Source organism: Xylona heveae, assembly GCF_001619985.1.
Source record: "Xylona heveae TC161 unplaced genomic scaffold L228scaffold_6, whole genome shotgun sequence".
Taxonomy (NCBI): Eukaryota; Fungi; Ascomycota; class Xylonomycetes; order Xylonales; family Xylonaceae; genus Xylona; species Xylona heveae.
In genome coordinates this window covers 518574-546120 of record NW_017264198.1, presented here as the reverse complement: position 1 = coordinate 546120, position 27547 = coordinate 518574, and the positions used below count along the sequence as shown (strand labels likewise).

At 49.1% G+C, this 27547-nt stretch overlaps 9 protein-coding genes and 1 non-coding gene across 10 annotated transcripts; 4 read left to right on the top strand and 6 right to left on the bottom strand.

The window, feature by feature from the left end:
• Positions 1 to 78: 78 nt before the first annotated feature.
• On the bottom strand, positions 79 to 1245 carry L228DRAFT_247768 (60S ribosomal protein L16). Its single transcript, XM_018332719.1, has 5 exons — positions 1117 to 1245; positions 910 to 1045; positions 746 to 799; positions 370 to 628; positions 79 to 286 (listed from the first exon to the last, which is right to left on the bottom strand). Exons 1-5 carry the CDS (start codon positions 1135 to 1137, stop codon positions 148 to 150), a joined length of 609 nt encoding a protein of 202 aa, XP_018187700.1. The 5' UTR covers positions 1138 to 1245; the 3' UTR covers positions 79 to 147.
• A 625-nt stretch (positions 1246 to 1870) lies between these two features.
• L228DRAFT_261357 (hypothetical protein) lies at positions 1871 to 4538 on the top strand. Its single transcript, XM_018334324.1, has 2 exons — positions 1871 to 2352; positions 2417 to 4538. The coding sequence occupies exons 1-2, from the start codon at positions 2033 to 2035 to the stop codon at positions 4230 to 4232; spliced, it is 2136 nt and encodes a 711-aa protein (XP_018187699.1). The 5' UTR covers positions 1871 to 2032; the 3' UTR covers positions 4233 to 4538.
• Positions 4449 to 7126, bottom strand: L228DRAFT_261356 (sterol o-acyltransferase-like protein). Its single transcript, XM_018334323.1, has 7 exons — positions 6728 to 7126; positions 6220 to 6669; positions 5497 to 6161; positions 5381 to 5429; positions 5063 to 5318; positions 4934 to 4975; positions 4449 to 4867 (listed from the first exon to the last, which is right to left on the bottom strand). Exons 1-7 carry the CDS (start codon positions 6883 to 6885, stop codon positions 4841 to 4843), a joined length of 1647 nt encoding a protein of 548 aa, XP_018187698.1. The 5' UTR covers positions 6886 to 7126; the 3' UTR covers positions 4449 to 4840.
• A 636-nt stretch (positions 7127 to 7762) lies between these two features.
• L228DRAFT_283321 (DNA II binding protein 1) lies at positions 7763 to 11304 on the top strand. Its single transcript, XM_018336105.1, has 7 exons — positions 7763 to 7949; positions 8006 to 8129; positions 8189 to 8377; positions 8428 to 8938; positions 8995 to 9459; positions 9512 to 10702; positions 10802 to 11304. The coding sequence occupies exons 1-7, from the start codon at positions 7940 to 7942 to the stop codon at positions 10898 to 10900; spliced, it is 2589 nt and encodes an 862-aa protein (XP_018187697.1). The 5' UTR covers positions 7763 to 7939; the 3' UTR covers positions 10901 to 11304.
• A 1141-nt stretch (positions 11305 to 12445) lies between these two features.
• Positions 12446 to 13729, bottom strand: L228DRAFT_147137 (hypothetical protein). The gene has a single exon (XM_018329241.1). The coding sequence runs from the start codon at positions 13603 to 13605 to the stop codon at positions 12610 to 12612; it is 996 nt and encodes a 331-aa protein (XP_018187696.1). The 5' UTR covers positions 13606 to 13729; the 3' UTR covers positions 12446 to 12609.
• Positions 13730 to 15266: 1537 nt separating this feature from the next.
• Positions 15267 to 15337, top strand: L228DRAFT_t83. Its single transcript has one exon. It is a non-coding gene; the product is annotated as a tRNA-Gln (tRNA).
• Positions 15338 to 16529: 1192 nt separating this feature from the next.
• On the bottom strand, positions 16530 to 19108 carry L228DRAFT_147121 (DnaJ-domain-containing protein). The gene has a single exon (XM_018329240.1). The coding sequence runs from the start codon at positions 18619 to 18621 to the stop codon at positions 16651 to 16653; it is 1971 nt and encodes a 656-aa protein (XP_018187695.1). The 5' UTR covers positions 18622 to 19108; the 3' UTR covers positions 16530 to 16650.
• An 857-nt stretch (positions 19109 to 19965) lies between these two features.
• On the bottom strand, positions 19966 to 20716 carry L228DRAFT_147066 (hypothetical protein). Its single transcript, XM_018329239.1, has 2 exons — positions 20690 to 20716; positions 19966 to 20619 (listed from the first exon to the last, which is right to left on the bottom strand). Exon 2 carries the CDS (start codon positions 20443 to 20445, stop codon positions 20086 to 20088), a length of 360 nt encoding a protein of 119 aa, XP_018187694.1. The 5' UTR covers positions 20446 to 20619; positions 20690 to 20716; the 3' UTR covers positions 19966 to 20085.
• A 1394-nt stretch (positions 20717 to 22110) lies between these two features.
• On the bottom strand, positions 22111 to 23450 carry L228DRAFT_239146 (Metallo-dependent phosphatase; the record flags this gene model as incomplete). Its single annotated transcript, XM_018331116.1, has 2 exons — positions 22111 to 23153; positions 23228 to 23450. 2 exons carry the CDS (start codon positions 23448 to 23450, stop codon positions 22111 to 22113), a joined length of 1266 nt encoding a protein of 421 aa, XP_018187693.1.
• Positions 23451 to 25399: 1949 nt separating this feature from the next.
• L228DRAFT_268627 (hypothetical protein) lies at positions 25400 to 27369 on the top strand (the record flags this gene model as incomplete). The annotated part of the gene is made up of 2 exons (XM_018335172.1): positions 25400 to 25504; positions 25666 to 27369. The coding sequence occupies 2 exons, from the start codon at positions 25400 to 25402 to the stop codon at positions 27367 to 27369; spliced, it is 1809 nt and encodes a 602-aa protein (XP_018187692.1).
• Between the last annotated feature and the right edge of the window lie 178 nt (positions 27370 to 27547).

Sequence of the window (27547 nt, the reverse complement as noted above, 5' to 3'; positions counted from 1 at the left end):
AAACACGCTTCACATTGGCATAACACCTAGAAAGCTGAAACGGAGAATAGACAGTTTGTTTTTGGAATAGTAGAGTGACATCCCCCTAGCGCCATGCCTCAGCATTGTCGCCAGCTATCTCAGCCTCGCCGCTTTGTTTCCTCCCATTTAGTAGCCAAGCTCAGCGAGCTGAGTCTTGGTCTTGTCGTCAACCTTGGCGTTCTTCTTGGCGTCAGCGAGCTGTCTCCGGGCAGCCTTCTTGCGCGCATAGTAAGCAGCGCCCTTGACCTTTCTTCTCTCCTCGAGTCTGTACAAAACACGTAAGCAAATGTCCACTGGACATGGAGCCATCCAAGATATTCTGTGGGTGCGGGAAATATGGGTGCGAACCTCTCAACAACGTCCCGGTACTTCCAGCCGACCTCGTGGCTCAAACGGCCAACGGTGCAGTACTTGCGGCCGGGCTTGAGGCGGAGGACACGGAGGGCCTGGGGAACGACCATCCGCTTCTTCTTGTCGTAGGGGGGAGGGACACCCTCGAAGACCTTAAGGCGCTCCATGGCGGCGGCACCACGGGCGGTCTTGTGGGGGATCATACCACGAACGGTCCTCCAGAAGATACGGGAGGGAGCGCGGAAGTGGAAGGGACCTATGGCGGTCGTTTAGTCTCGGTTTCTCTTATTTCGAGCCCCGAAGTTTGAGACTCCCGGCGAGGGAGTCGCCATTGGAAGGCATTCGGAGTTCGCGGGTTTCTTGTTGTCCTTACCTGAACGGGTGGGGTTGAACCGGGTCATCTTGCGGAGGAAGGACAAGTAGTTAACTGTTCGAAGAATACATGTCAGCGCGCCGAAGTAAAAAAGACTCCCCATGACTATTGACAGTCTTCACGCGAACGAGAATCGCGATTTCGTAGTGTATCGGTTTACGTACGCTTGACACGGAAGAACTCCCCGGAGATGTTGAGGGCCTCGCATCTCACAACAACCACCTTCTGGCCGTTGAGGAGCTGCTTGGCGACCGTGCTGGCCAGCCGACCAAGCAGATGCCCCTTGCCATCAATCACAACCTAGTATCGCAATAATCCATCAGCCGTTGCGCTCGTTGAAACTCCAAACTGAGACCTCAGGAGGTACTCACGACGGGATCGAAGGTCGACATCCTGCTCAATGATCTGCCGCACGATTATACCGGATCTCGTCTACCTTCGAAATGGAGAGCGAGATATCGCGATGTCGTTGTCGTCGTCGTTGTCGGTCGGTCACTACGGTTCGTATGAGTCCTTAGCGATGAGTCGGTAAGCGAATGTGGGAGTGTGTTCCGGGTTCAAGCCCTAAATGACTTTGGCGAGGTACTCGCCCCTTCCCCCGCGCTATCTCTCCAGCCACGGAGTACACTGCCACCGATAAGGGTTCGCTCGGATTGGCCAATGTTTAACCAGATGGTGGGAAAGTAATATTGGGTGGATGAGGGGTCCAGGAACCTTTCAATACTTTTAAGGCCGCAATCCTACGAGATGCTATTTTCACAAACTTCGCTGATGATCATCATGTGCCTTTCAATGCAACGATAAAATATGATAAGATTGTGATGTTACATAGACAATATGGAGATGTTGAAGTGACCGCGGAACCCTTCATTTGCTCGGCCAACAGGGTACAAGAGGAGGAGCTCATATTTGTGGTCACCGGTTCCCCAAGTTTGAATCCAAGTGTCTTGACATCTTATCAAAGACTCGATCTTTTGAAGCTTCCCCCGAGTCCCTTCTCTACTTGGTGAGAAACGGGTATAGAATGATGACTAAGCGGGAAACCGGATCGGCGTCAGCCTTTCCGGTAGCCGAGCAGTGACGCCTGTACCGTTTCGGGCGACATCATCCAACCTATGCAGTATAACTGGAATATGCAAGCATTCATCTTTTGAATTGACACGCACTTTATTCTCTCATCCAGCGAGCATCTTAGCCATTACGGCAAGGCTTTTATAATCTCCCAGGCGTAATGTTTTCTCGGTCTTGACGAGATTTCAGGCTTGTTGAATTCATGCGACAAATATCATGGCTTCAAATACCATAACAATAGCAGCCGCATCGTCAGTGGGCTCCGATGTCTTCGCCGTGCTTTCGTTACTAGTGATCTCTCTTGGCGTTCTTTTACTCTTGCGACATTATCTCCCGCTACGATCGACTCCGGACTATCTTCTGGTACCGATATTCCTCGCCTTGGCGCTTCCGGCAAGCATTATCCTTCTAGTGCCTATTGATCTTGCATCAAGTTCCCGGGATGAAGAAGTTAAGGTCAAGGCGATCTGGTTACCGGAAAGAGTCGTCCTAGTATCATGGCGTATCACATACTGGCTTACATTTGCCTTAACATGGTATGTAATTTAGACTGAGCTTGAAATGCCGTCTTCGCAAGCTCTCGCTGATCACCCATGGCAGGTTCATCCTACCCTTGCTCGGAAGTTACGCCGACTCCGGCCACAGGACCTTGAGAGACCGATTTCTCTACTCTCTGCGTGAGAATGGGCGATACCAATTGATAGTTTTGGGAAGCGCATCGATCGGTCTCGTGTATTTCTTCGTGCAGTCCGGATTTCATCTCATGTCACTCAAAGGTTTAGTCATGGCGCTGGCATATTGCTGGGCTCTTACGCTCGCAATTTATCTCATGGGCCATGGTCTTGTTGCACTTCCGAGACGGCTTCTTCGAAACGCGAGCATTAGCGGAAGACTACGACGATTACAAATCCAAGCTCCTAAAGTCTACGATAGGCTCAACGATGCCATTGAAGAGCTAGGCAGCCTCGAACTACAAGTCGAGCAACTGCGCCGACGCAAGACCGGCAGCGCCGTTCAATTTCACGATTGGATCGATGAACTAGCGGAAATGTCCACCCTCCCGGAATCTCGCGTTGGCTCCGCTCCAACCGGCATCCTTGATCCTGCCGGGTCGTCCATTCCCTCCGTCATCACGGAGCGCTACCTAGCCGATCTGACGCGGAAGCTACAACGAGCTCGCCATGCACGCGTTCGATTTATCGATGAATGGGATCACCTCGTGGAAGAAGCCGCCGACACCCAAGCTATTCTTGACGCACATACGTCGCACCGTCTCGAGTTCGGCAAATCTAGCCCATCCTCGTCCTTTCTATCCCGCCTGACGCTCCTCACACCTTATACACGCTTTCAACTCCACGCCCACATCATACCCTACATCCGGCTCATGCTTGGCACATTCCTATCGCTGGCCTCTATATCCATCATCTGGTCTGAACTCGTCAAGATTGCCAACCCGAAACTCTCCATAATTGCACTTACTGTCGTCCACCATCGTCGCCAAGGCACTGTCGGATTTGCTGGTCAATGCATCGCCTCTGCGTGGCTCCTATACATGTGCACCGCGGCACTCACATCCATCAGCGACGCAAAGGTATGGGGCAACCGCGCTCTCGTCCGGCGCAACACCTACGGCGAAAGCGCATGCTGGTACGCTATGCAGATCGCCAAGCTCACAGTGCCGCTGGCATACAACTTTGTCACTTTCCTACCTCCTGAAATCTACCAGGAAACAACTTACCACAAATTCCTCGGACGCCTAATCAATCTCACCCCTCTCGGCAAAGGTTTCGACTACTTCTTCCCCATTCTAATCCTCATTCCTGTCCTCGCGACCCTCTTCAATCTCTACGGAAAGATTAAGAATCTCTTTGGATTCGGCATCCTCGAAGTCGACGACCAAGGCGAAGAGGGCAATCTCTCCGGTTACGGGACCGGCGGCTGGCGAGAAGGCCGCGAACTCATCGAACGTGAGCTCCAAGGCTACTCTTCCACTCAAGGCATCGCGTCCAGATCGGCCGGTCTAAGCAATTACTCTTCTGGTCGTACCGCCGGCACTACTGGCACTGCAGACGGCGGTGGCGCTCAAGCAGGGAGGCCAGGCATTGGACGTCCAAATACTGGTACCAGTCTTCGTGTCCAAGACCGCTACCGAGATTCAGACGACCCCAACCGTCGTGACTCCCTAGAAGACGAGGGCTTTTTCGAAGGTTTCGCACATCGTGTCCGAAATACTTTTGAAACAACAGATACGCCCCGCTGGGTGTCCAATCTTGGAGAATCTTTCAAGAAGCCCAAATGGCTGGCTTCCTCTTCCTCGACAGGTCACGGAGAGGGTGGCGGCTCATCGGGTAATCAAGGTGGCGGTCTAGCGAGATGGTTTGGCGGTCGTCCTACCGACGGACACGTCAGGTTGTGAACATATCCTGACCCTGGGTCCTCGTTTTTATTTTTTTGGGTTTTGCTTGGGTGAACAAAGGTTGTTTTTCTCTTGATATAGGGTTTTTTGGCCGGAGTAAAGTCGTGTTTCCAGCGGCAGGGTCTCGACTAATTCTAAGCCCCGAAGTTAGCATAGAATTGCAGCACACCGTTTAGACATCATGTATGATTTTTTTCCCCTTCTTCACATTACCTTCGTCGGTCACAACGACCTGGGTAATAGCGGCTTCTGCACCAAACTTTTCTACAAGTATTTTTTCTTTGAAAATAGCCCCCCGTGTAGAATAATAGTAATCTAATAAGTAAAGGTTGAGAATGAATAATTACAATGAATAGTGGATAAATCCCAAAACAGCATATCAGCTTGGATATTTCAAGAATACTGGCAAGAGCAGAGTTTCTTGGCAGTTGCATGCAATGCAACGCTAAATGGTTGAGATGAGATGCTGGCTCCGTAACGTCGCTTCGCTTCGTCGCTACGCTATGAATGAAAAGCTGAAACCGAGAAAGAAAGAAAGAAAGTAGGAGGGAGGAAAATGTGTACAAGCACGATATGGAGTCCAAGTATGATACGGGAAGCGAAGGTATCTATATAAGCACGTATAATGCACACATCTATCACACAGCTAGATTAGCGCCAAGGTCTATCGGTAATAGAGGTGGAATTGTAGTGAAACTCACCATGGACAAGCCTAGGATCATCGAGATCCAGAAGCAAATGTTCTGTCAGGAAGGTTAGTAGCAGTACATGAGATTGATGATACTGGTGGATTAAAGGGGGAAAAGGGATTGTGGTGAGTAGGAACATACATTAAATACAGTCCTGCCGCGTATCCATGGGGTCCGTTGCAGCAGGATGATGGGCAACTGCATCATTTGCGCCAGGAAGCCGTAGCCACGGAGCTTCTTGGTGATGCACGCCATGACAAGTTCGTGAGCTAGTGCGCTGATAAGAAAGGTGATGAGCGTGGCGACAGGACGTGACAGGTGCGGTCGCGACACGCCGTACACGTGGCGTCGGAAGAAATGATGGACGGGAACATTCCATTCGCGTGAAAATTCGAGCCTAGATTGATTCGGTGATTAGAATTGGAGACTCTGAAGGAGGGGCAAGATCCTTTGCCATACCAGTCGGTCGAGTTCCACCAGTCGGAGTAAAAGTGTCGGTCGGCGAAGCCTATTGGGAACGAGACGTCAGTTTTCCAAAGTGAGGGATCGGATGGAGTGAATTGGAATAGACGTACAGGTGATCTCAGCAAATGCGCCCAGAACATATTCGAAGATGACGAGGAAGACGAGAAGGAACGTGACCATGAACGGGAAGAGAAGAAGGCTGATGCTTTCGGCCAGGACAAGCCCGAATTCGGTGTAGCTCTCGACATGTTCAAGACGGATCGCAGATTCGGCGAGCACAGGAAGAATAAATTCCTCACTCGTTACGGTCAGCAGGAAGATGCATCCAAATACAGCGAGCGTCTTCCAAAGGAGCTCGCTCCATACAATGCCTGCCGTCCGGGGATACTCGAGCTCATAACACAGAGTCGGGCAGAGCAAGTAATCGATAAAGTTGTAGGTGGTGAGATTTTGAGGGTATGTCACTCGCCCCAGAGGGGAGGTCAGCTCGATGGCGAGATCTTCGCGCAGTTCTGCGAGCGATTGTTGTTTGCTTTCTCTTTCTCGTCGTTCTTGCTCATCTTCAATCTCATTCAAATGATCCGACGAACTGGGATAGCGGAGAACAGCATCCGTTGAGGCAGTCGCAGGATTGTCTAATTCCCAGAGTCGACGCTGTGTTTCACTCAAATGTCCGTTATAGAAGGCGTAGGAATGCATTTTCATGAACAAGGTCAGAGTATGGAGCGTGAAGTAAACCTGAGCAGTCCAAGTCCAGTTGAGGAAAAATGGCAAGCTACAACAGTTAGTAAACTCCAAATTTGAGTGAAATAAAGAACCGGAATATAACTTACTACACCCAGAAGCACAACCAGGCCATCTGATATATGCTCTGGACTGCCATGCCACCACTACGCCACCGCAACCAGCCATTGCTGCTCCTAAAGAGGCGGTGGAGTGGGAGGGAGAGAGCAGTACTCGAAACCATTAACAGATCACTCACAGCAAGTGAGGACAAATTCGGTGTAAATAGCCCCCACACCTGAGCTCGCATCGGCCAGCCTGTGTCTTTCAGATTGCGCAACATTGTGGTGATGACCATGATGGCCAGTCCAATCCAAAAGAGGACGAAAAATCCCCGGAAATCATGATAATCGCTGTTTGGGTCAAAATGAGAGACGCGGGCAGCATACTCAATAGTAGGAAAGATTCGGTGCTTCTGTTGGGCTCGCAATTGACGGCGCGCCTGGGATATTGATTGCATCGACGGAGGAGCATCGGGCGGAAGTGGAGTGGTCCGGCCACTTGCATATGTCAATTTTATGTGATAGACTTGACTGCGGGAGGCCTCTAAGAGCATACCTTGATGTTCCGGAAACTGAAGCGTCGTCGACTTTGAGAGCTCCATCATCTGTCATGGTGCGGAGCACCTGAGGTGGCATATTTGGGATCTTGGAGGGCCGCGAACGAAGTGTGCCATTGCTGTCCTCCTTCGATGAAGGCTGGAATGAGGTTGACATTGTGATCTGATAGACGAACAACAGGGTTCACCACATGAAGAATCTCGCAGAATGGTATGTTGGGAGCTCCAATCGCTTTAGTGTTGATCGCAACTCGAGGTCAGCAGGTTCTCGATAGCGGAGTTGAAACTATCAAGTCGAAAAACTCTTGGTCGTCATTGGCAATTGAAAGAAAAGTAAAGGGAATCATGGACAACAAACATTCTGACAGATAAGATCATTTATATTCCAGCAGGAAAATTGTTGGCTGTGAGGCTGTGAGCTGTGAGATATCAGCTAACTTATCGCCATTCAAAGAAACATACGGGAGCCCATTAGACCGTACAGTAGCAGCGGAACTTGCCTTGGCGTTGCGTCAGGGCCAAGATATCCGGTTTCACCAGTTAGGGTGGCTGTAGATCGTGTCAATAAATCATCCAATGGTGAGGCCATGATAAGTTCAATTTCGAAAAGGGCTGCTACATGCTTGAGGAGATCAACGAAGAAGCACATAAGAGGGCGGTGCTTGCATGAGTAGATGAGTACAGGACATGGGCTCTTGGCGGGGCATTGTTGCTACTGCTCTGATGTGGCTTAATTATGCTGTGACGCGGAAGACATCAGCCACTGCACTGACCACGACAGTACAAATTTACCCATAGCAGAGCATCTCTAAGGTAGAAGTCCAGGTGGTAAAAAAATGACTAGAGAGAATTCTCCCCTTTAATATTAAAAAAATGCTTAACAATTTCCATCATTTTGGTTTGTTATCTCTAAAAAGTTCCCCTCGAACCCTGATTTTTTACGGTGGTCCAAGAAAGCTATAATAGCATGCACGTACGGTACGCGAGATAATCACCCGATGTAATCTCAGTTGGAACTTGACGATGATGGATGGTGATGATATTCCACCCATTTCAGTTTATACCCTCTGCTCCCATCACCTTTGAAATAGCTCTCGGTCTCATTGACCAGATAACTTTGATCACTTTGTGGCTTCTTTGTGGCCAAGCATTTGATCGGAGACCGCTTGCTGCTTCATCATTAACGCCGTCGTGGCGTCCTTGGGGACACCATGAGCTCCTGTACGCGTATCATCCCTTCCTTACTCCAACTCTCCCCAACTAACCCGCGCCACCAGTGAAGCAATTTATTCGCAATGTCCGTGCAGCCAAGACTATTGCCGACGAGCGAGCTGTTGTTCAGAAGGAAAGTGCCGCAATTCGTGCCAGCTTCAGGGAGGAGAGCGGAGACTCCAACATTCGGTTCGTAACTCCTGAAAATGTTCCAGCGCAGATTGCACAATTACTCATTGTATACATAGGAGGAACAATGTGGCCAAGCTGCTATATCTCTTCACTCTTGGAGAGCGTACACACTTTGGCCAAATAGAATGCCTCAAGTTGTTAGCCTCTCCTAGGTTCGCCGACAAGCGTCTGGGATATTTAGGGACAATGCTGCTACTGGATGAAAATCAAGAGGTCCTTACGCTGGTTACCAATTCATTACAAAAGTATGGTAGTCTTTCTTTATTCGGCGGTGTGATCAAGGCTGACCGAATAGTGACCTCAATCATTCGAACCAATACGTGGTCGGGCTCGCTCTCTGTACGCTAGGCAACATTGCTTCCGTCGAAATGTCTCGAGATCTTTTCGGTGAGGTTGAGACTCTGATGTCTACGTCGAATCCATACATTCGCCGAAAGGCAGCTTTATGCGCTATGCGCATATGTCGAAAGGTGCCCGATTTGCAGGAGCACTTCGTGGAGAAGTCCAAGCTACTTCTCGCAGACCGCAATCACGGCGTCCTTCTCTGTGGCCTGACCCTTGTTACGAGCATGTGCGAGGCAGATGAAGCTGAGGGGGGAGAATTGGGTGTCGTTGACATATTTCGGCCCGTTGTTCCTGGCTTGGTGCGCACTCTCAAGGGGCTTGCGAGTTCAGGCTACGCACCGGAGCATGATGTTAGCGGCATTACGGATCCCTTCTTACAAAGCAAGATATTGAGGCTTCTGAGGGTTCTCGGCCGCGGTGATTCTCACACAAGCGAGCAGATCAACGATATCTTGGCTCAGGTAAATAGATTCAATTCGCTCTTCCTGCTTGGCTTGCGACGTTAATAAGCATTTAGGTTGCTACAAACACGGATTCATCCAAGAATGTCGGAAACGCAATTCTCTATGAAGCTGTCCTCACAATCCTTGACATTGAGGCCGACTCTGGTCTTCGGGTGCTCGGTGTCAATATCCTTGGAAAGTTCCTCGCCAACAGGGACAACAACATCCGCTACGTCGCGCTCAACACCTTGATCAAGGTAGTAGCTGTCGAACCCAATGCTGTGCAACGGCACCGAAACACCATTCTGGAGTGCTTAAGGGACCCTGACATTTCCATTCGAAGACGTGCTCTGGATCTCAGCTTCACTCTGATCAACGAAGGGAACGTGCGCGTGCTTATTCGAGAATTACTTGCCTTCCTCGAGATTGCAGACAATGAATTCAAGCCGATCATGACTAGTCAGATTGGCATTGCCGCAGATCGTTTTGCGCCGAACAAGCGGTGGCACATTGACACGATGCTACGGGTTCTGAAGCTGGTGAGTCTATCAATTTCCCTGCATACTTGATCCTTGTCCTAATGTAACCTAGGCCGGAAACTACGTCAAAGAACAAATCCTCTCGTCTTTTGTTCGCCTGATTGCGACGTCTCCCGAATTACAGACATATTCTGTGCAAAAGCTGTACTCGAGTCTCAAGTCTGATATCACGCAGGAAGGCCTCACAGTGGCCGGCGCCTGGGTCATTGGCGAATACGGCGATGCACTTCTTCGCGGCGGCCAGTACGAGGAGGAAGAGCTTGTTCGGGAGGTCAAGGAAAGTGATGTTGTCGACCTTTTCTTGATGATTCTCAATAGCAGTTATTCCACCCAAATTGTGACTGAATATATCATCACTTCTGCAATGAAACTCACAACTCGCTTGTCGGATCCAGCGCAGATTGAGCGGATACGCCGGCTTATGCAGACCAACTCTACGAATCTGAACATTGAGGTACAGCAACGTGCTGTCGAATACGGGAACCTCTTCGGCTACGACCAGATCAAGCGTGGCGTGCTCGAGAAGATGCCACCACCTGAGATTCGTGAGGAACAGCGTGTTCTTGGTGAAGCTGCCAACAAGCGGCACACGAGAATAGCGTCAAAGGCGAAGAAGCCCTTCAAGCAGTCTGAGCAAGACATGCTCTTGGATCTAATGGGAGGATCCGATCTTCCCGCCACCGACGTTAGCAGCACCCTGAATGGGACCCAAAATAATGCCGACCTCCTTGCCGATATCCTTGGCGGTGGTCCTTCTATCCCTTCTGCTCCTCAAGTACCGTCCACAACCTCCTCGCCGCCTCCTGTTAACGGCGGTGCCCCCAAATCAAACATCAGCTCCATTATGGACCTGTTTGACACGCCCAGCGCAACATCTACTCCAGCACCGACAGCTGCAGCACAAGCCCCGCCGCCATCATCGACGCCATCCGCTGATCTATTCAGTGGTCTGTCATCACCACCTCCGCAGTCCATGTCTCCTGCCCCGGCAGGAGGTGCGGCAGCACACCAAGCATACGGTAAAAATGACCTTGTCGTTACGCTGCAGGTCCAGCGTAACCAGGGCGCCGCGCAAGTCCTAGCCCGCTTCCGAAACACCAGCAACTTTGATCGCTTTGGCGGGGTCAATATCCAGGCCGCAGTGCCCAAGACGCAGAAACTGCAATTGCAAGCCATCAGCAGCGCCACGCTCGATGCCGGACAAGAAGCGACGCAGCAGATGAGAATCATTGGAGTCAATGGAGTAAGTTTAGAACCCGTTTTGTCACCTTGATAGAGTCCCCGCCCTATCATTCTGCCCATTAGACTTTCCCATTCTAACAATTTCCTTTTTTCCCTATAGCCTGCGCCACCAAAGCTCCGACTTCGTCTAAAAGTAAACTACACCAAGGAAGGCCAACCGCCTGTGACGGACCAAGTCGATTGGTCGGAACCATCATGAGAGGGAGGGGGAAAGGGAAACGAAGTGGCATTTGCATCAACAAAATATTCTTGGGAACAAGGATTAGAATGAAAAGAAAATCCCTTGATGCGGGTCCCATTATACATGGCATATATAATATAAGGCTCCAGCAGGAGTTTGTACCGAGAATTCATCACGATCATCACCTCACAAGTCCCGCCTGAGCAGCATATCCTCCCATTTCATTTTGCATTCTCTGGAGCTTTGGCCCTGTTTCCTGGTTGCCTTGCCGATCTTCCTCTGTTGTCATACCGGTCCCTGCTGTCCCGATCACCTTTGAGATAATATGTCGCCTAGGTCCCTTTGATGACTTTTCTGTGTGTGTGTGTGTGTGTGTGTAATAATCAACATTTGGCATGGAGAATAAAGAACCATTGAATACGCCTTTTCCCAAACTTCTTAATCTTTCTTGTAGTTTTCCTTTTTGTGGTCTTTTTTCCCCTTTTCCGGTCTTGTCTTTAGTGTCCGGGACAAGTTCCTCGGTATCCATTTCCTTCCAGAATCTAAAAGGACATATCGTGCATTTGAAGATGACTAAATTGAAACTTTCCAATCGAGATGCATCGCATTGGTTGTACTTGATTTCAATGTTTGCATGTCACGCTATCACTTGGGGCCAGGCTTCTAGGAGCCCCGAATGCTGCAAGTGGTAGCTTATTCTCATTCAAATGATACAATACGACCCCTTAAATTATCTATCACGAAAAGCCTAGGTATCTTACACTGCTTGTGTTCTCTACAGTGTCCTTTTTGTTTTTCCCACCCAGACGCCAATTGTCCCTTTTCTCCTCCCGCCATAAACCCTGGTCCTGAAATAACAAAATGATCCTCTCCCCCAACAAGAATCCCCTGAGCTTCCCAAAACCTTGTCCTGAACTCCCAGGACTACCAATTGAAAAAAAAAAAAGGAAGGAGAAATGTATAACCAAGTATTGGCAAAATTTTCCCATCTTGACAAGACTTTTTGCAATGCCGTCCCCGAGAGTAACTTAGCCAGAATACCGTTTCGATGACTTGACCACGCGACCGCATCTCGTTTGTCGAAGCGGGCATGGCGACACCGACGTGTCTTTTGTTTCGTGGGTCGGAGTGGATCCTTGGCTGTCTCGGCTGTTGTTAGAAAAAGTAGAGGATGAAGACTGAGTATCTTCTCCGTTCAAAGACGGGCCGGAAACCTGAGATGTTTCGACGGATCGACGCGGGTGTGTATGCTGTTGTGCAACATCGACCATAACGGCGTCGGCGTCGGTGTCATGACTGTCTTTGCGTCCATTATGCGAAGAATGGCCATTGGTGCCGCCGTTGGATTGTCGACCATTGGTACGAGCGTTTGGCCCGTTTTTTGTCGAGCTGCTGGGCATGGAATGTCCACTGCTAGACTTATTCCCAGGATACCTTAACTTGACCACAAGACTCTGTGGACTTGACGATGAACCGGGAGCGCCGTTATGTGCGGTGGAAGACGTTGAACAGCCATCAGCGCGGTCTATTTGAGAGATACAAGCGGCCGCAGCTGCCGGGTTTATTGCTGCTCTGGATTTTCCTTTTGCCTTGGATGAGGAAGGGCCCGGTTTGTTGACACGCAATGAGTTCTGGATCTTGTTGCCGTTTGAATTTTGCTTGCAGGTTGCCTGTGTCTTTTGGTTAGTTGGCGCAATTCTTGAACGTTCTAGGGGGTTGAAAATGCCTCATTTGGGGAGGCTGGGATAGTAAATTACCATTGTATGCATTGTAGGTCTTGAATCGGCTCTAGCCTTGCCTTTGTTTCTCGTCGCTGTCTGCAGTTGGCCTTTGGGCTTTGCATACGAGGAGGAAGAAGAGGAGAAGAAGGGGGAGGAGGAATTGCCGTTTACTGGAGTTTCAGTAAAGGAGGGCACAGGTGGAGTGCCGGCTATGGAATTTCCCTCTCGTTGGGATGTTGTGGATGGTTTATCCTTCTTTGGCGCCGGAGGATTACCGTTGGCGGTGATACTCGGTTGGTCTTCCATATTGACGCTTGGCCCAGAGGAAGGAAGTATGTTATTTATTTCATTATCAGAACCGCCATTCTGATTTAGGATTGTTCTTGATGAGCTCGTTTTTTGTGCCGGTGGCATATGAATATCCATCAAGTTCGGCGGTCTAATGGGTCTTGGAAGCGGGCCAGAAAGAGCATATGGGTTCTGATTACCAATGGACTTTCGCACTGGACGAGCAAGAAGCATTTCTTCTTCCTCTCTCAGCTCCCGCTCCACTTCCGAATCCGAGTCTTCTTCCTCATCCTCTGTCTCGTCCAAAATGTTTCTGGGATGATTTGGACAAGAGTAGGCATGCTGCTGCAACAGGTGCATACCACGATGCGGCCCTCCTTCAAATGCTTTTCTGTGCTCAATGACCGCGTCCCATCTATGGCATTTGGCATTGAGGCAATTAGATGCATTCCCATTTTCGTTTGCCACCAAAGCCGCATCAGTTTGCATTCGGGGCTCAGCGGTTTCTTGAGAAATATCCATCAGGGCACGGGCAGCTTCTAACTTTTCGTCCTCTTCTTTCATCTTCATGAGAGTGATGGCAGCTTTCAGCGCTTCGGCCCAGCGCGAGAGACTCCACCTGGCGTCCCCTAGAGGCGGAGCTCCTTGTGGAAGAGGAAAGTAACCTTCAAGATCTGCGGCCACTAGATTGCAACGGCACTGCGAGGCAGCCATCGACAGTGAAGGCAACGCGCTACTTTCAAGGTAATTTGGCACCCTGATAATGGTCCACCTACACCTGCTAGGGTTCCCCTGCGGCTGTGGAATTAAAGAAACAAAAAAGGAACAGCCGTGCCAGGACGACGAATTTACTTTCTGTGCTAAAAGAGCTACAGAAACCAATGCACTGGGTGCTGCCGCTGGTGTTGATCGTCCCTGTGTTCCCAAGTGTCAACAAACATTCAAATAGGGATTTTCAAGTGACTGATCGTACCTCGAAAGCTGTGCTTGAATTTGATAGCTCTCACGCTGTGAATGAGTACAAGGCTGAAGATACTTTCAGCGCTGAATCGCCGAAATAAACAAAAAGTTTTTTGTATGCTAGGTTAGAAGATGACAAGACGCTGCCAATGGCTCACTCGATCAAACATCAGCCAAAAGAAACAAGAAGTGAGAAGAATCTTCTCAAGAGAAGCAAAGCTGATGATTGTGTTCCATGTGGCCGAGCAATAATAAAGCAGAAGAAAAGGCAATCCATCCTCCGGGACCCTTCTTTTTATGTCAAATTTGTGGGAGTCATCTTTGGTGACAGAATACGTATCTTACTCTTCAAAAGCTGTTCTTGACCCGAATTGGAAATGTTGAAGCATCGTGAGATGAATGCAGTCTAAACTTAACTGCAAGCTCGGAGTCAAGCAAGTACGTACTAGACACGATCCGTGCATCCTGGAGTAGTTCATTGTAGACTACACTCGTTGTTGTCACCTTTCAGACCTATCCTGTTTGTTATGGTGAACTGAAAACTGACTGGTGTTATTCGTTAGTGAGGTTCTGTTTGGTGGTGGGTATTGAGAAGCCACATCTCAATCGCACAGCGAAGACTGACGAGCTGCAGAGTTTGCAGTACCTCGAAGAAGTCAAGTCTGTCGTTGTGAGCAGACATGCAACCCAATAAGGGATGGAAGCATGTCCGCGGCCCTGGACCCAAAAGCGTGGTTGCATTAATATTAGTGTGTGGATTTGGCATAATGTTGTTGGATGGATAAATCTAACACCGGAAGCTAAAGATACGGTAGACGTTTCAATCAGCACCAGCTTCAATGTGGAGTAATCTGTGCTATTCAGAACTTCATGTCGCCATGTCCCTAGAGATTCTAGACCAGATTCGGCATTCAGAAACCTGTCGAATTCGATCCAACCATATTGGCTGCTATTTCCAACCTTTAATTCCCCAAAGAATGTCGAAAATTTGTCCTAGATGGATTCTTCCATAGCATGCTCCTTTTGAACCTGGGAAGAGGTGTCGACGAAATCTAGCCTCTTCAACGCGAGAATGACTATATCTTCACAAGACAAAACATCCAATTACCAATCAACAACCACTTTCAATTTAAGAATTCTTTCCACATCGAATGCCAAAGCTTTCCATTTCAATTCTCTAATTGAAATACAACAAAGAAACAAATCAATTCACAAGTATGCACAATTTTCTATCATTTGGAAGGAACCAGTGCTTGAACTTGTTCATTCGCATGATTTTGATGACGGAGATATCATCCAGCGCGTCGATAAATGGTGCTGCTGGTGATAGGCCGGCCCGGTTTGTCTAGTACAGAAATGGACTAAGTCGCTGGGAAGGAATATAGTAAGCAAAATTCCAACGTTCATCAACAATCGGTTCTATGGTGTAGTGGTAGCACTTTGGATTCTGATTCCAACAACCTGGGTTCGATCCCCAGTAGGACCTTCTTTTTTAGATTTTTTTTTGCGGAGATTCTAAATCCTTTAAATTCTTATTTCTGTTTTAAAAGTCAAATAATTCGTTATTATTTTATATTCATGGCCTTGTTTTGACCAAACTCTCAAGTGTGCATGACTGTAGGCGACGTCGATTGACAATTGCAGATAATTCACGGTAAGGGCAGCTTAACTGGAACAGCGCGACTCTACTAAGCAGGTAATGTCAACAGCACTGTAACAAATATACAAACTGATTCACAAGAGACGCGGTGGATACCTTCATAACCATATGATTCTGTGAGAGAAATGTAATTGGAAAGCTACCTAAGATACAAGTGCCATGCTATACTACCATGAGTGCCGTAGTATTAGATATATCGATAAAACAAGATAAAACAATTAAAAAAAAAAAGCCTATTAACATATCTGATTTATCTAGGTACTGTCGTCGTTGATCATATCTTTCGTTTTCGTCTTCCGTTTGGAGATTCATTTGGATTAACGCCAGAGGTAAAAGTAGAAATCGATGCAGATTGAGAGGTAAAAAATAGAGATCAATAGAGAAACGAGATATAAAGGGGGGAAAGGTAAAGGCTTGGCTATAACGTCATGCGGAGTAGAGACGGGAAACGTCGGCAACGAAGATGCCAGCGCAGCAGGCGCGGTGCTCTCATGGCGGATAATAAAATAAGTGATAGGCCGACCTGTGGCCCCAATAACCAGAGGAGACGAGAGGGGAAAGAGAGGGGAAGTAGAAATCGGTGAGACGTGGGAAAACGAAGCTAGAATGCTCAGAGAACTCAAGGAAACGGTCGAGGGTTCTTGATGAGTCCTTCATGATATCTGGGACAAGAGACGAACTGCGAACACCGGGATGCATAATGCCTGGTCAGTATGAGGGGGAGGCAAAATTGCTCCATAAGTGATTTAGACTTGTTGCAGTTCTCGCCATGTACCCCAGTGAAGACCAAGGAGGAGGAAGGGAAGACGAGAGGTGAGGAGAAGGGAAAAAGACAAACAACCGAGAAAAGAATACCAGAGGGAAGAAAGCTTAGGACGCCTATCCGAGATAAATGAAGTAAGAGCAGGAAACGAAAAACCCATGGAGAAGCTAGCCCAGACCAAGTGCAACAGGCATGTCATCGTAATTAGAGTCTAATGCATCTATTGATTATGTGCATTCTTTATATGCATGAATGCAAGATCGGCAGGAACCGACGTCATCCGGCATAGTGGTGGCGCCCTTGTGCGACAGGGTGCAAAAAAGAGATGTAATGCATAATGCGGAAAAGGTAATATCATGCAGAATCGCGTCATAACTTAGTAACTGAACGTTTCGGAACGAGCCATGCCCGGATGTCGAGGCATATCAGCATGCGAGGTTCGAAGATATGCAGCGCCGTCGCGGGCAAGAGCCTCGGGACCACCCCCTCGACGGTTGCTTCCATAGGAATAGCTGACGCTTTCTGGGCCAAGTTTTGGCGAATAGCGAACATCATAGTCGCCAAACATGCGACCGGAGCGAGCAGCTTCGCCGCGCGAAAGGGGCGGTGCCGTTCGAGGCACAGACGTCATCGGGGAGGGACGAGTTGATGTAGACGTGCTTCGGGAGAGCGGAGGCGGGGGCGGGCGACTACCAGCCGACATTGGCTCAGCAGGATAGGCGTATGACGAAGTTCGGGTTGGGGTACTATGTCGCGCGCTAGAAGAAGAATGTGTTGCAAGTGGGGGGCGCTCGGTTTCGACGGTAGCACGACGAACAGGTGGAGGAGAAATACTTCGAGCACGTCGGTAGTTATCTGGGTCAACAACCTTCACTGTTCGATGACTTCCACCACCGCGATACTCGTCGGGCTCCTCAACAATGGTGTATTTGGTGTAACGAGGGTTGGGGCTGGCTTCTCGGCCATAGGATGTTCCTGGGGTTACAGGACTTGAATATCCTGAATGACTGGAATACCCAGAGTCTTGCTCTCTGAGCCTAGAGCCAGACATAGGAGTGGACTCCTTTCTTCGGGAAGTTGATCCAATGTTGGTAATAGGGGTAGTATTTGAACGTTGGAAGGCGGGTATTTCGAAATTTGAGTCGCGCTGATACTGCATCGTACTGGCACGTTGCGGCGCAGGTGCAGGTCTTGTATTGACTGGGATTTTTATGCTCGCTGGTGAAGACTGTGATGTTTGCAACGTCGGAGGCTTTCTGGTAGTGTATCCAGAGGGCGGATCAACAATTTCCGCTGTACCTCTCCGATCCCGGGGTGATGCACGCACCGGACTAACGGCTCGCTCTCGAACTCGTTCACGGGGTCGAACAGACGAACGTCGGGCATCAGCTTTTGGCGGCGATGGTTCTCGCCTCATTTCGTAGTATGAATTCGAAGTCTTGCCTCGGTACGGATCTGCCGGGCGGCCATCCCTGGCACCTCTCGACTGCGCAATATAATCGAAAGCTTCAGATTCCTGGGCGTATATCTTCCTCGCATGTTCATCATCATATTCTCTTTCTCTCCGAGACCGAGGAGCTTCCTCTGCAAAACGAGCCCTCTCTCTTCGGCCCTCTTCTTCGGCACGTCGATCATTCCTGTAAGTGTAGGAATGATCGGAATCTGAGCCAGAGTCCGACTCAACATACGGAGATTTGGAGTACTTGTCAGCGAAATCACGTTTGCGCTCCTTGTCTCTCATCTTTTTTCGCTCCGAGTATGTAGTCTTTTCTTTCTCGCGCATAAGTTCTTTTAATTGTCGCTCAATATCCCTCTCTCTTTCCCTTCCTCGAGCATCTTCTGTCGCTCTAGTGCTTCTCCGCTCTTCTGGCATCCTCGTCTGAGGCTTTCTCGTTGATGCACTGTAACCATCGTATTTCCGAGAGGATGCTCGAGTGTCCTCAAATATCTGGGTCGAAGAAAATTTAATGTCATCTTCATGCGGTCTGGATGGTTTCTTATCTTCGTAGACAGTACGGGGCGAGTCTCGGTAACTATAACTTGCTCGAGGCGCAGCTGTGCGAACCTCAATGATCGGTCCCCGTCTCTGCGTTGTTTCTTTCCGTAATTCGGCCAACTTGACCTGTTGGTCATACTGCTGTCTCTTTTGGTCATCGGAGAGAGTCTCGTAAGCTTGCTGCACCCGCTGGAACTCGTCGATCTTCTGCGATCGCAGCGCCTCGTTTTGTACCTTGTCCGGATGGCACTGAAGAACTAATTTCCGGTATGCTGTTCGGACAGTCGCTAAGGAGGCGTCCTTGGAGACTCCAAGAATCTTGTAGGGATCTGGCGGTAACTGTGATGACATCCTTTATGATGGGCTCTCCTCGTTACAAACTCCCCAATATATTCTTGATGGAGTAGCCAGAATTGCTACTACGGTGTTCGCTGAAAGATGGCATCAGAATTCGGAGTCGTCGAGTGATTAGGAACGATCCCAGTTTTGCTCCTGAGCGGACTATCCCAAGTCGCTCTCCAAGCAGTGAAGGCCGGGCCTTTTTCGGCGAAGACCCTAGCGCAGCGACGAGTGGCAATGAATTTAAAATGAATGAGACTCCCGCTGTGGACTGAAAAATCGATTAACTTTATCGGAGAGAAAAGAATTGCGAGAGAGCACAGCCACTGCGCCACTAAGATGCTGCTACCTTCTTCAAGGCTCGGAGTGTAACTTTGCAGGGTGTGATTGACGGCTTAGTCAGGTGTAGCGCTCACGTCACAGGTTGCGGGTAAAAACACGTGAATTGCTCGGGGGGGTTGAATACTTCAAAACTTGTGCTTTTTCTTGCAAAGTGTGATATCCTAGATTGATTGACGTTGGACTGGTTCGGTTGATGAGTATGTATGTTTAACTGTGTCAGGGCTTCGAGGATTCGGCTTATTATGACGACGATGACTGTTGTTGTGGTGATGGGCTTGACGAGTAGTGCAAAAGAGGAGAGAGAGACAGATTCGGAGGGACTCGAGGCGGTGAAGTAGGGTCCGGTCAGTGTCCCTTGGTTCCTGCCGCGAATAGTGGGGATTTCCCGTTTGGTTCCTTGCGGAAGGAAGGTTTCGTCTCCAATCCGTCCTTGGCTTCAGAGGGACCAAATGGAGGAGCTAAGCACCAGTCAAAAGTCAACAGGTTCTGGTGTAAGGTACGGGTACCAGACAAAAATATTTGTAAAAGCTGCGCTTCCGGCACCGGAACGCTGCCCGACGAGACAGTCACGAAGTATGTACCGCAGCGAAAATCAAAACACTTCTAAATCCAGCCAGACAATGCCAAATGATGAAATCAAATGATCGAGCGACGGGGATTTTCCTTGTTACTGCCGTGCATCGGGGATCAACCCGAGACTACCCACGAAACTGAGTGGGGAACCCAAGGCTTGGATCGATCGAGACAATGAGGGGAAGCGATCACCAAAGGATCGTCATGTTGAGTTTCAAACGTGGAAAAAGATGGCAAAGCAAGCAGGAAGGCAAAATAAAGAACGGGAAATGGCATTGCATGTACCTCACCAAATCCGAAAGGGTTTTTTGAATGCAGCATGGGATGGGAAAGCGTCAAGTAATACAACCGCTACTGCATCACGGGTGCTATTATTGATGTCAGACCCCTTGGATCGGTCAACGAACAGCATATAGCAGCAGCACGACCTTTCAAACAAGAATGCGGTTACCCACTATAAAACTCACGAGGCGCATTTTTGGGACACGCAACAAAACGGCCGCTTGGCGTTTGCAGCTGACTTAGGGCGTCGTAGATGTGTATCTGTCTGAGATTCTCTCCCTATAGGCGATGCTTAACGCCTGTCCGCTGCGTAGCACCCGAGTTCGCTTTGCACCAGAGGGCTGCGATGAGCCAATGGTTCATCACCATTGCCTTCAATGTCCTAGCCATTTCAATGTGGTGCGCTGTGGGGGGGAACACAGCTGCGACGGTCACAAAGCGCCCGCTCCGGGGTCCTCTGCTCATAGTCATGGTCATGGTAATCGGCACGACCATCTCTTGTGAATCGTAGCCGAAACATGTCATGGCCACGCTGCTTAAAGCCGGGACCCCATGAAGATTGCTGGCGACGACGCAGGAGAACGTTGCTTGCCTCAGGCTAGCCTTGCCTCGACAGCTCAATTTGGCCCCATTTTTCATAGAGGCTATGCTATGCTTCGTACTGTTGTGCTGTCCACTCTTGGTTGACAAGGACCGATAGATAGTTCTGTGGGCCTGAGAATGGCGGCTCGAGTTGTGCAAAGTGTTCAGCCATCATTGGGTTCAGCATTCAAGCTTGTCGACAGCCCGACCCATCTTGACAAATCAGCGCTTCTATGCTTTCGCCCATCAGCCATGTTCCCTTATTCTGATCACGGAAATGCGGAGCTAGTTATTAACTCACCGTCTAGATTTCGCACATCGAGAGACCAGAATCTTAAGAGCATCCAAACGTTACTTGTTCTGCTACGATTACTGCTTCAGATCACTGCCCGTCTCGCTCAGCTAAGTTTTGAGTTCGTATTCCGTACGTTAATGCTGAAACAGCTGAGCCGGCTGGGCACAAGGCTACAATTCCCTGGCAAAGTTATCGCGCGCGAAATTGAATTTTTGTCTAAGTTGTTGCGTAGAAGATGTTCTCTACCTCGAATATTCTAAGAGGGCCCGTTCTCCACTGCGTAATAGTCTTTCCACGCTTTGTAAACATCAGCCAAGCCTCACTTTCGGGTCTGCGGCAGCCAACCCTAACAAGGATTGGATGCACCCTCATGGAATTTGAAAGTGACTCCATCATCATCGTCAAGAGTGCTGCTGCTGTCTCACTGTTTCCCGAGGCGCTGGGTAAGCATCCGGTGGACAGGACAGTCTGCATGATGTCGCTTCCTCTTACACTTCAGAATTGTGAGCTTCACTCTGATATGTAAGATGCTCCCGAAGGAAAGCCAGCCCTCGAAACTCCTCGACCTTGATACTATTGTACATGACATCAAAAAGAATAGGCAGAAAGACCTCTTCGAGGTTTGGCAAGAAGCTCAAGGGGAAAGGCTATTATGAGTAACACCAACACCGAAACTGAATCGTTACATGTATCACTGGATACCGCAGCTGCGATACGCTTGATCATTGAAAGGAATTCTTCCTACTACGTAGCAAATCTAGCAGGATCTACAATTTCCCCACTAATTGATTTTCAAAACATTTCCCTGAACTCCAGCCGTTTTTGATTTACGGCACTGGGAAACGGGGTAAGATACTGTTGGACGGTGTCGTGGCGCAGGGATTAGGCCAAAAGTAACTCATTTAAAAATGGACCGTGCGCTTGATGATCTGTCTAGGCTGAACACATCTGATCATTTCTCAGCAACATGCTTGCTCTGCACTGCACTGCAAACACAGCACACACGCAGCCGTGAAGCATTTGTGGTGGAACAACTCAAGTTCTCATTCATCTCGATCAGAATTTGCAAACGGAGCGAGGCGTGTGCACTGGAGACAGCATATCTTACTGAATTTTGAGATATGTGATGGCTCTATCATTTCGTCTTCAATGACGACATGTTGAAGAACCGCCGGGTCAGACTGCATTCAGGGCGTAAAATGATTCGGTACTACACCTGGAGATTGGGCTGAAATTCGCCTCCCATAATGCACGCGCCTGGCAGAAACATGCCTAGAACTCCTGCACTTGTACAAATTTCTTGAATGCAATGATCTGAGCCAACATAAGAACCATGTGTGTAGGCCCTTCAGTTGAGCAGTCATAATCAGCCCAAGAAACGGGCCAATTGACTTTTAAAAGGCTCGCAGGAAATGCCTTCGCTACGATCAACGCCGCTGCTCTTCAGTGCCGATAGGCGTAACAGGCATGTCAATATCGACGACGATTGGTTTGTTATATCTCTTGCCTCCGCCAAGATTATGTGGCCAACTTGTAGCCATGATGGCGGCGTTGATGACACAAGTTTCTTTCCTTCCTAGCCGGCCAGCCAGGGATTCCATGTCGGAGCGCCCTGACAAAGGGTGGCCACCTTGACCTCGGGTGGTTTTTCGAAGACCACGCGTGCGCCAATCGGCATCGAAAGTGTCATTTGTAATTTGTGAATTATTATGGCTTTCATTGGCTGTCTTCGGGTGCTCCAAGGACGCAAGCCGCTCCCCGTCATCGGTAGGATGAGGGCGGGAAGGGAGATCCCGCGCATTCGAGAACAGGGTCGAATGACCAGCTGTAGGAATTGTATGATTTTCCCGGATCACGTCAACATGGCTGGGGATCAAATCCCCGGTCAGTCCATCGTTTTCAAGGGGGCCACCGCCTTTAGCCGACAGATCCAGGAGGGACTGCTTATTCCCTACTCCTGGATCGTTCCAGTACCTAGTCGAATGTTCCTTGTACTTTATGTTCGGTGATTCGAGATCCCATCGGATCGTCTCCGCACCCCGCCCTTCATGGACATGGCCACAGATGGCAAGCCGGGGTCTGACTCTCCACAGCGTCTGGCGAAGAGTCTCGCAGCCGGCAGCCCCCCTGTCGCGCGATTCGTCGCAATGATATTTTGGTGGCGTGTGCGTTACTAGAACATCTGTATCCAGAGGCACCTCATCCCAGAGCGCGGTTGCTTGTTCAGGCGAATATCCAAAGGCCCAACGTCCTCGCGCGGGTGAGTATGGTGACCCGAAGACTTTGAGCTTGACCTCTGTTCCGTCTAAATAAGGCACTCGAACAGTCGCCGCAGAGTGGGTTAGATAGGTGATGTTTTGTGATTCTGTAAATAGCTTAATGCATTCCTGAGAATCCTGTGGGTGTTGATTGTGGAAATAAGGTCCATATTGCTGATAAAATTCTTGATCAAGAGTAATATCATGATTGCCTCTTTCACGGTTAGCATTTGCATCATTCTAATTGCAACATCTGTGAAGCTTCATTGCAGAGCCTTGATCATACCAGCAATCACAATTTTAACTTGGAATTCCGTCTTCTCGATCCATTCTGCAGCTCGTCGAAGCTCGGATAAGCTCCCTTGGTTGGACAAATCACCCGCATGGACGAGGATATCTCCTCTGGGAAGCTTGAATGCACCTGTCAAAGCCGATGCATTATGCGTGTCGGACACGCAGACTAATCGTACTTTACGTGATTTGGGAAGATCATGGATGATTGGGTTCATCGCTCGAGCTTCAGACACGTATTATTGTGAAGCTCCAGTTCGAGACTCCAGGGGAAATGACATCTTTTGCCTTGTGTTTACACTATTATGCGAGGCTTGATGTATCGACGCTGCAAAACTGTATGGCACAGTACTTTCCCCTGAATCCCCCGGCAACAACGCCGGAACGCGTGAAACCAAGTTGTGTATGCAAAATGACGGACATGTTTTCAGTATCATGCAAGTGTCAGAATAAGGAAAATGGCATGGATGATATTTGAATATGGCCGAATGCAATTATAATATACATGGAATATATTGACCTTGCACATTAGTTTTTTGTAACACTGGCGGGTACACACATATATAACCGGAAACAAGGAGTGACTGTCAGCGAAAATCTACCTTGAGAAGTGCTATGTGAGACCTTGCTTCGACTTTGGAAAGCCACTGATATCACGACTTAAATGCCACTGTGTGTCGAATGATAGTCGGTGAACCAGTGTTGACCCTATACTGGTTCTTTCGCGTCCCCACCTTTGCAGAACTCTTCGGCCATCCAGCTCCACTGGCCAATACATAAGTAATAGCCCCTGCGGTCTATGCCCGTATGCCTATTGTTGCCTTTACCCAGCTCAGAGCCAGACGTGCATCTGGCGTATTAGAAATCTCCGTTTTGTTGCCTCTGTGACTTCTCTCTGAAGTCCTTCTCGAGAATGTTACCCGTTGTTGCCATGAATAGTCTTGCTAGAAATGCGAGGAGGGGTTCTGTATGCATAATTTGAGATCGCAAGGAGTCTTCATTCTGTAAGCGCGACCTGAGCAAGTTCAAATGTTGTGAGAAAGGCCTTCTTTTATGTTTGACTCAAAGCGCGTAAAGTAATCGGGAAGAGCGGTGGGATAAAGAGAGCTACGAGAATGAAATGATCAGGTGGACACAGGAGAAAAAAGGGAAAATCAAAACCATAGCAAGGAAGGTAAAAAATCAATCCGAGAATTTGAGAAAAATTGAGCATTCACGGAATTGGTGTTGGAAAAGTTGACCAATCACAATAAAATATTGTAGTATATCAGTGTCATCTCCAAGCAAAAGTAGAATTGGAAGGGAAAGCCTTTCAGATTAGGTAGTAGCAGTTTGAGGAATTCGGTGGATTGAAGTCTAGAAATAGTCATCTGAACGCCCTTGCATAGAATGTTTCCAGAAAATAGACAAAATAGGAAGACGAAAAAGATATTTTCTTCAATGAATCGAGAGACCCCAAGTCTCGCATCATTTTCAGTTAAAATCATTCACCATTTTCAAAATCATGTGGAATAGATTGTAATAATCGACAGATGACATAGGTGAGTTGAAGATGTAAAGAGGGCTGGCATGGGCCAGTGAACCTGAAACTTGGGGTCGCGACCAATCAACGGGGTCCGCCGACCGAAACGTCTGAATCTCCCCTTTTGGGCATGACCTGCTAACTTATTGATTTCATTTTCTCGCTCCAAGAGAACCCTGATCCCTTTTTCTCACTGGGCCACCTCCTGGGTTCTCTCCTCCTAATTCTTTCACCCTTGTATTTGTGTTTTGTTTCTCGTTCTGGACCGTCAATATGACATGCAAGCGTTGATCTCTGGCGGGCCTGACGAAGGTTGCTGGCACGCTTTCTCGGCCTTTTTTATCCTGAGATTCGGGGCACCTCAATTTTTTCGGGCTGAGAGAGCCATGTTGCAGCAGCCTTTGTGCTAAAATACTACTGAGTGCCAACATACAATCGCTTCAATTACGCATGATTCTATATTTCCTTGTCTCAACCCGAATTTATTACAAACTTGTTTGCATATAAACCTAAGCCGTCATCCCGACACTACCCCGCCTTCAAACGCCATCTTCTGCCCTCAAACACCAAATTCTAGTTTCGTCATAAACACTAGCTTCGCATTTCGTGCCTTCTACTTTCTCAGGCTGTCCGTGTGACTCTGAAATGGCTGCCATCTCCCAACCAGCAGTTGTAGGTGTGCTCCCCCAGAGAAGCAGGTCAAGGGGCGGAAGAAGCTCGTGGGAATATGCAGTACCGCTCAGTTATCAGGTATGGTATACTGTGATCTTTCTTTGAAGAAGTTTTCACCATATGTGGCACATTCAAGCACCCATCGAACCTTCTTCTTGGGCTTAATGATTCCTTCTGTTGATAGCGAGAAATTGTTCATGCGCTCAAATCACTGACTTGATTATTTGTTTGTTTGTTAGAACGGCCGGCCCTTGTCTACCGCAGAGCAGTCATCCGACTCCGTGGTACCTCCTTACGATAATCGCTCATACAAACAGCCCCGCACAAACAACGCCAAGCGCATTTCAGGTCATTATCAGAGCTATGAGATGAATCCCAGTGGAGGTGGCAGAGACGAGAATAGCCCCACTTATGCAAGATCAAATGCATATTCCGGAGCCTATCCTTTACCGCAGCGACAGGTACATGCGCTCGACCGGAAGGAGAGTGACATGAGCGGAAGAGGGAGCGATAGGGATAGTTTGCTGGACCTCTACGGTTCGAGCTCCAGAAACAGAAGCGCTGTCAGCAGCACTGCGAATTTTGGGGGACAGGATGATGTTGACCATCATTTAAACATGGAATTTGACCCCGGGAGCTCGCACTGGATACATCGTGATAAGTTGGCCGAAATTGAAAGTCGGGAGCTGAAAGAGGCGGGCATTCGGTTGCCTGCATGGCACAAGAGACACTACGCAAAGCCAGTTGTTCAAGATGAATTGGAGCAAAATGCATATGAGGAGGATGTTCTTCAGCGAGATCCAATGTACGCGGAAATGGATTCTTACCAAAATTTGCAACGGAATTCGATGGCGGATACCGATGATGGGCACATGGAGCACGGTTATTACCAGCCCGCAGGAAGTAGCGATGACATACACAGCGCTCCTCAGGACATCCCAAAACGACCGGTAAAGAAAACCAGCTATTCGCGCATACCAATCTCAAAGTCCAGTCCCGCTCCTCTATCTCAAGATTATATTGAGAGGCACACACCTCTCCCGCGGAGTCGACATGGGAGTGGAGCCTGGAGTGGACTGGCGGATGGCAATCTGGTGTACAATAAGCCCCGTGGTCGCAGCCATAGTGCAGCGACACAGGTTCTGCTTGACGACGGTGGGGACGATTCCGCTGGCGGAACACAACCTCTGACAACACAAGCATCTCATCCCTTGCCCGCTAAATCGACGCAAACGCCTCAGCCGTCAACGATCAGGCCGAAACCTCGGACCCCTTCAGCTCCTCTTTCCACCGGGCACCGGAATGATTCAATCAGACAGGGCACGAAAGGTCATATGAAGCGCCGCTCAAGGTCTCTTGCCACTCGCGATGGCCCTAGTTCTCGCCCAGGCACACGAGGTGGCGAGAGCAGACCAGCGACTGCCATCAATCGCCCGGAAGGAGAAGCGCCATGGATTGCGACAATGTACAAGCCAGACCCGCGTCTGCCACCTGATCAGCAGATTATTCCGACGCACGCGAAACGGTTACACCAGGAGCAGCTGGCACGAGAGGCTGCAGAGGCCGAACAGAAGGAAAAACAAACTGCAACGAGGGGCCCCAAGAAGAATTCTCAAGAAAAGGTTGCAACACCTCAAAGAGAGATGTCGGAGTTTCAAAAGACGCCGCAATCGTCGCAACCGGCGGGAGAACCGCCTGCTGATCTCCCTGAGAAGCCGGCCGCCGTTCGTCCAGCTCCATCGCGAAGCGCTAGCTCAACTCCAGGGGCTAGACCAACCACAAGTGCCAGCGAGCGTAACCAATACACGGTTATGCCAGCAATTCAAAGAAAGATCACACCTCCGCAGGTTTCTACTAGACAAACAACAAGGCTGCACCCTATCGACTCACCTGAGCCACGAAAGCAAAAGGGAGGTTGCGGTGGTTGTTGTATTGTCATGTGAGCAAATCCCTCACGGCATATGGTCTCTATCCTCCAATGCCAATTGGCGGTGGAAACAAGAACGGGAACGACATGGTGCATGGCCGGAATCACTCTACAAGACACAGATATACACACTCACTTAATCGTCGATCTTTGATCATCTTTATATCCAACCTGGCGCTCGGTTTTCATTGAAA

Coding starts and splice junctions, on each gene's coding strand:
- L228DRAFT_147121 (XM_018329240.1), bottom strand. CDS start 18,621: ATGTCATCACAGTTACCGCCAGATCCCTACAAGATTCTTGGAGTCTCC.
- L228DRAFT_283321 (XM_018336105.1), top strand. Junction 8,130..8,188: donor AGCGGAGACTCCAACATTCG/GTTCGTAACTCC, acceptor TTGTATACATAG/GAGGAACAATGTGGCCAAGC. Junction 10,703..10,801: donor GAATCATTGGAGTCAATGGA/GTAAGTTTAGAA, acceptor TTTTCCCTATAG/CCTGCGCCACCAAAGCTCCG.
- L228DRAFT_147137 (XM_018329241.1), bottom strand. CDS start 13,605: ATGGCTGCCTCGCAGTGCCGTTGCAATCTAGTGGCCGCAGATCTTGAA.
- L228DRAFT_247768 (XM_018332719.1), bottom strand. CDS start 1,137: ATGTCGACCTTCGATCCCGTC. Junction 800..909: donor GGAGTTCTTCCGTGTCAAGC/GTACGTAAACCG, acceptor TTCTTCGAACAG/TTAACTACTTGTCCTTCCTC. Junction 629..745: donor GTTCAACCCCACCCGTTCAG/GTAAGGACAACA, acceptor CGACCGCCATAG/GTCCCTTCCACTTCCGCGCT.
- L228DRAFT_147066 (XM_018329239.1), bottom strand. CDS start 20,445: ATGAAAAATGGGGCCAAATTGAGCTGTCGAGGCAAGGCTAGCCTGAGG.
- L228DRAFT_261357 (XM_018334324.1), top strand. CDS start 2,033: ATGGCTTCAAATACCATAACAATAGCAGCCGCATCGTCAGTGGGCTCC. Junction 2,353..2,416: donor CTTACATTTGCCTTAACATG/GTATGTAATTTA, acceptor CACCCATGGCAG/GTTCATCCTACCCTTGCTCG.
- L228DRAFT_261356 (XM_018334323.1), bottom strand. CDS start 6,885: ATGTCAACCTCATTCCAGCCTTCATCGAAGGAGGACAGCAATGGCACA. Junction 6,162..6,219: donor TGGTTGTGCTTCTGGGTGTA/GTAAGTTATATT, acceptor TAACTGTTGTAG/CTTGCCATTTTTCCTCAACT. Junction 5,319..5,380: donor TGGTGGAACTCGACCGACTG/GTATGGCAAAGG, acceptor GAATCAATCTAG/GCTCGAATTTTCACGCGAAT.